Below are 5,522 nucleotides of genomic sequence, written 5' to 3'. Positions count from 1 at the left end.
AACAGTAGGCTAACACACACACACGCACGCACGCACGCACGCACGCACGCACGCACGCACGCACGCACGCACGCACGCACGCACGCACGCACGCACGCACGCACACGAGCGACTGCATGTGCCAAACCGTGACGTCCAAACCGTGACGTCCAAACCGTGACGTCCAAACCGTGACGTCCAAACCGTGACGGTTCGAGACGAATACGGATACCGTTACACCCCTACCTGTACGTCATATTGAAAGAAAATCTGATTAGAGATGCAATTGTGGTCAGCCCATTATGAAGCTTACAAAGCCAATCGAGGTAGAAAGTGTTAGCTTATGTTGGTTGTTCAAGCCACTTAGTAAGATTTTAGACATTCATTATTACTCTTGACTTCTGGTTAAATGTCAGGGGAATGCAGATATTATAGTTCAGTGTTTTTGTTCCCAACTTAAATAATGAAACATTTTTAATGTAACATTACATTAGCCCTGATACCTTCAACTCGCCCTCAGCACAATGTTGCCTCCGGCTCATATGGGTATTACAGTTATTTATATCTATTTGCCATACTATCCTATTTTCTTTCGTATAGCACTTTGCAATATTGCTATATTAATACAATAATAGCATTAAAGGTAGGGTAGGTATGTTTGAGAAACCGGCTCGAGATCGCTAGAATTTGAAAATACACAACCGGAGAAAATCTGCCACTTCCTTATAGAGCCCCTCCTCCAACACACACGAACGCGCACATGACCAATGAGGGCACGAGATAAGTTTGTGCACAGATGGAAGGCTGACAGGCAGGTAGGCCATCCAGTTATTTTAGCCGGGCCGGCTAAAATGATTGGTCGTGCTTTTTACAGTACTACGGCTTCCACAGATGACTTTTTTTATGGATTTTTTGTCAAAGCACTTAAGATATTCATTGCTATCGGGATGTTAAGAGCATTCCATGGAATATAACAAAAAGTGTATCTCGAGCCGGTTTCTCAAACTTACCTACCCTACCTTTAATATGAATTGAAAGAACACATTTTTAGTTGGGAATAAATTAAATGTATGGCCATTACATCCACCTCTGATATTTTAATATCGAGGAGACTCGAACACCAGGACTTCCCTACTTAAGTTGAAAATTGAATTTTCAGGCCGTTGTATCCTTGGGCAAGACACTTCACCTGAATTTGCTCCTGTGGGTATTGTCCACAGTACATGACCGTTACATGTGTAATGTGTGTAATGTGTATTTGTAAAGCGCTTTGAGCTCTGGAAAAGCGCTATAATAAATATATGGAATTATTATTATTATTATTTTACATTCAGAGTACACAATATTTGTTTTTGTTAAAATGGTCGCTGTTTGATATAGTAGTACATTATTAGTGTCTCCGCCAAGAGACCACCGACTAATCATAGCTTGCCGTCTTTTAAAACCTCTATGATGTTATTGCGAATGAGGTGATGGGGAAAACTTAGGAGAAGAAGAATGTAAACAATTTGCTCAGAAGCATTGTGCTTGATATCGACTATCTTGATTTGAAAAGCCAAAATAAAATAAAAATATATGACTGACCTTTCCTTTGTTCCGCAGTCCCACCTAGCAGCACCCTCATAATTCCTCTTCTCTTTGTTTAAAGTACTGTGTTCCTATTGTCCAACTTCACGAAACAAGTAAAATGTGTCATATTTGGCAGAAAAAGGCAAAAGACGATTGTCTTTATGAGAATGTTGAGAGACATAGAGTCAGTTGTCCTCTTCTACAAGGTACCCAATCCCTGTAAGAATGTACCAAACCTCTGCATTCTGTTTGCTTCAATGGTAAACTGCTGAGTTAGATGGTTCCCTGAGGGGGAGGGGCTACCCATTCTTTACGTTAGTCAGGTATAAAAGGAAAGGGTTAACCAGGTAGGATATCAGTTCACCAGCAACAGCACATCTACAGCCAACATGAGCAACACCGGCATGAACATGAGGGGCAAGGTACTTTCAGAAGTCTTTTTGTGATAAGCAGAAATAACTGTTTGCAATATCACCATCTGTACCTTGCTAATCTATTTCTAACCATTACAATTCCCTTCTTTCAGATGACCTTCTACGAGGAGAAGAACTTCCAGGGTCGTTCTTATGAGTGCATGAATGACTGCTCTGACATGTCCTCCTACCTGAGCAGGTGCCAGTCCTGCAGGGTGGAGAGCGGCTGCTTCATGGTGTACGACCGCAACAACTACATGGGAAACCAGTACTACATGAGGAGGGGCGAGTACTCCGACTGCATGAGCATGATGGGAATGAGGGATAACATCAAGTCTTGCCGTATGATCCCCATGGTGGGTATAAAACTGTAATCGTACGATTCTACTATGGGTGACCACCCCACAACGCTTTACATTAAATCATTAATTCATAATTCTTCTCTCGAAAGCAGCACAGAGGACAGTACAGGATGAATATCTACGAGAGGGAGAACTTCGGTGGTCAGAGTCACGAGATGATGGAGGACTGTGAGAACGTCATGGACCGTTACCGCATGAACGAGTGCCAGTCCTGCAACGTGATGGACGGTCACTGGCTGATGTACGAGCAGCCCCAGTTCAGAGGCAAGATGATGTACATGAGGCCCGGAGAGTACAGGAACTTCAGGGACATGGGCATGAGCGGCCAGAGGTTCATGAGCATGAGGCGTATCACCGATTCCTGCTAAATGTTCACTGAATGTTTCCTGAATTTATAAAATGCCAAATAAAAAATTAACCTTGAATGTGACTTGTCATGCTTATTGTCCAACTGTTATAATCACACATTATTAATTTAAATTAATTCAGGGTTCTTACACCTTTTCCAAAGTCAAATTCAAGCACTTTTCAAGCATTTTCAAGGTGCATTTTCAAGCTTTTCAAGCATCTTACAGCTGTTGTAAATTACATATTTATATACACATACTTATACTCAAATGATTATTTCCCAACCTCACATTAAATCAGATGTTCTTTATGCTATAAACAACCAAATGTGTGTTTCATAATAGCATTCTACATGAGGATGACAAATTAAAGAAAAGAAAACTAAGTTTAATATTTCAAAATGAGTGACCCATCTGTACGTAGACTGGGCATCCCATATAACCCGGCTGAGCCAATATAAAACAATCAGCCAAATAACTTTTCAATACATTATTGATTACTATTTTTGAGGTACTTTTAGGTTGGCAGTAAACATAAGTCAGAGGTGAATGGTGTACTTTTACTCCACTACATGTATTTAATACCTTTAGTTACTTTACAGATGTGGATGAATGATGTGAAATATAATCAAGTGTTAAATCAGACTTTAATCCACAAGCTACCCTGCAGTATACAAAGTCATTCAAACTAGCTGCACCTTTACCAGCTTTGAGAACACTTGAATGATCAATCATTATAAAACATATCATATTTATTATTCTGAAATGGACCAATCTGCACAATAACTACTTTTACTGTCGCTACTTTAACTATATTTTGATGATAATACTTTTATACTTTTACTTGAGGAACATGTTGAATGCAGGACTTTTACTGTAACAGAGTATTCCTACACTCTGGTACTTCTACTTTTACTCAAGTACAAGATCTGAGTACTTCTACTTTTACTCAAGTACAAGATCTGAGTACTTCTACTTTTACTCAAGTACAAGATCTGAGTACTTCTACTCAAGTACAAGATATGAGTACTTCTACTTTTACTCAAGTACAAGATCTGAGTACATCTACTTTCACTACAAGATCTGAGTACTTCTACTTTTACTCAAGTACAAGATCTGAGTACTTCTACTCAAGTACAATATACGAGTACTTCTACTTCTACTCAAGTACAACATCTGAGTACATCTACTTTCACTACAAGATCTGAGTACTTCTACTTTTACTCAAGTACAATATCTGAGTACTTATTCCACCTCTGGTAGCGTATTAGCCTGAATTGTAGCCACAAAATCACGCAGAGCTGCATAAAAATAGACTCACAATGGCAACAAGTGGAAAATAATATTTACAAATGTGTACAATGATTTGTAGGTCATTTTGACTACTCAAGACACCTGACTTATACATCTTCAAAGGAAGACTGTGTTCATTCTACAATTACATGGGATTAAAGCAGAATGTAGTTTTAGTGGTATAATACTTCAAGATTTTATATTAAAGTCTGTTTCTAAAAGTATCAACCATAGTGACGCGGTCAAATCCTCAGTTTATAATTTATAACAACATACTAACAAGCTACGTCTAATTACGCAACCAAGTAGTATGTTTCGTGCCCGCGTCTTTTTGTCTGGTCGGGTCTTGGAAGACCAGAAGCTGTGGGGTTCATAAAAACATGTTCTTACTCAATATCAAGCCACGATTATTGTTTTTATTTTAAATCGTATAATGTCGGGCTTTTTTTGCCGTCTGTGAGGAAAAGAAATGGGGCTCAGAGCCTCAGAATACTGAAATCTGTATTTATTTTGTTCGTTCTAAATTTGTTATTATTTGTGACCCGCTCTATTGAAATCAGTCAAAAGTCGCAACGGCTCATTTAAAAAATAAACGTGGATTTGTGTAAAAAAACTAGTTTTTCAGGGTTCGGGTGTTTTGTTTGATTTTAAATAAACAAAGTCTTGGCTTTCAGAATATGAAACTGTTATTGCCAAAATCTCATGATAAAACTTTTTTGAAGCTTGTAAAGGGAAGAAGAGGCAACTCTCAATTCGCACCCTGCTCTTCCGCAGCGTCGCTCCCCCTCCCTCCGGCTGAAATTATGAAGTAAAGGCGTATAGTAATCATAGATACCACGACAGGGTCCGGGACAGTTTGTTTTCAAATAAACAAAGTATTGGCTTTCAGAATATTAAACTTGTTTCGGCAAATTCAGATGATAAATACAACTTTGAAGCTTGTAACGGCATAATTACAAGCGGAGAACGGAGTAATTTAACGTCACAGCAGGCATAACAAAAGCCGGTGTTTCTTGTGAGTGTTTCCCCGGTACACAAACACAATACACACAAACGCAAAAATACACAAACACACACACACTTGCGAGCTTCCCCCAGACCAGTAATCCAAACGAAAATGTGTCTTCGGGTCAATGTGACTGATTTCGATAGAGCAAGTCACATTTGGTTTAGGCACGAAAACATACTACCAGTAGAAATACATTGCTTTTAAAATCGCTCTGTGTCGAATCAATAGATTATATTTCGTGACTATAACACGAAATGCCGTGAGACTGGGTTGAATTACAACAGTGAGTGCTTCATCCTCTGAACACCACAGGATGGCGACTGTAACGCACATAACATAAGTATGCTCCTCTGAAATTATTGTCCCCTGCAATTATTATTATCCCTCCTCGAGTTCGCTATTCAGCTTGCTAACGTTAGCTTAAACAAACGTAACATGCAACGTTAGCCTAATCTAAAATGCTCTACTACGGCGTACCTTTCATGTGGCTCGTCAGCGCAGACTCTCCCATCGTTGTTTTTTGCAAACTTTGCAGGAGGCTACTCGTGGG

At 39.4% G+C, this 5,522-nt stretch overlaps 1 protein-coding gene across 1 annotated transcript; it reads left to right on the top strand.

Annotated features, from left to right (window-relative positions):
- The first annotated feature begins 1,937 nt into the window (after positions 1-1,937).
- On the top strand, positions 1,938-2,691 carry LOC117495349 (gamma-crystallin M3-like). Its single transcript, XM_034146551.1, has 3 exons — positions 1,938-1,970; positions 2,075-2,317; positions 2,416-2,691. The coding sequence occupies exons 1-3, from the start codon at positions 1,938-1,940 to the stop codon at positions 2,689-2,691; spliced, it is 552 nt and encodes a 183-aa protein (XP_034002442.1).
- Positions 2,692-5,522: the final 2,831 nt, after the last annotated feature.

Source organism: Trematomus bernacchii, unplaced genomic scaffold, assembly GCF_902827165.1.
Source record: "Trematomus bernacchii unplaced genomic scaffold, fTreBer1.1, whole genome shotgun sequence".
NCBI classification, from domain to species: Eukaryota; Metazoa; Chordata; class Actinopteri; order Perciformes; family Nototheniidae; genus Trematomus; species Trematomus bernacchii.
The sequence above is the reverse complement of the archived record's forward strand: the minus strand, read 5'-3'. Positions and strand labels throughout refer to the sequence as shown.

Bases quoted from the DNA above. Each gene is read 5' to 3' on its own strand.
- LOC117495349 (XM_034146551.1), top strand. From the start codon at position 1,938: ATGAGCAACACCGGCATGAACATGAGGGGCAAG. The intron at 1,971-2,074 runs GTACTTTCAGAA...CCCTTCTTTCAG, and splicing joins GCATGAACATGAGGGGCAAG to ATGACCTTCTACGAGGAGAA. The intron at 2,318-2,415 runs GTGGGTATAAAA...TCTCGAAAGCAG, and splicing joins CTTGCCGTATGATCCCCATG to CACAGAGGACAGTACAGGAT.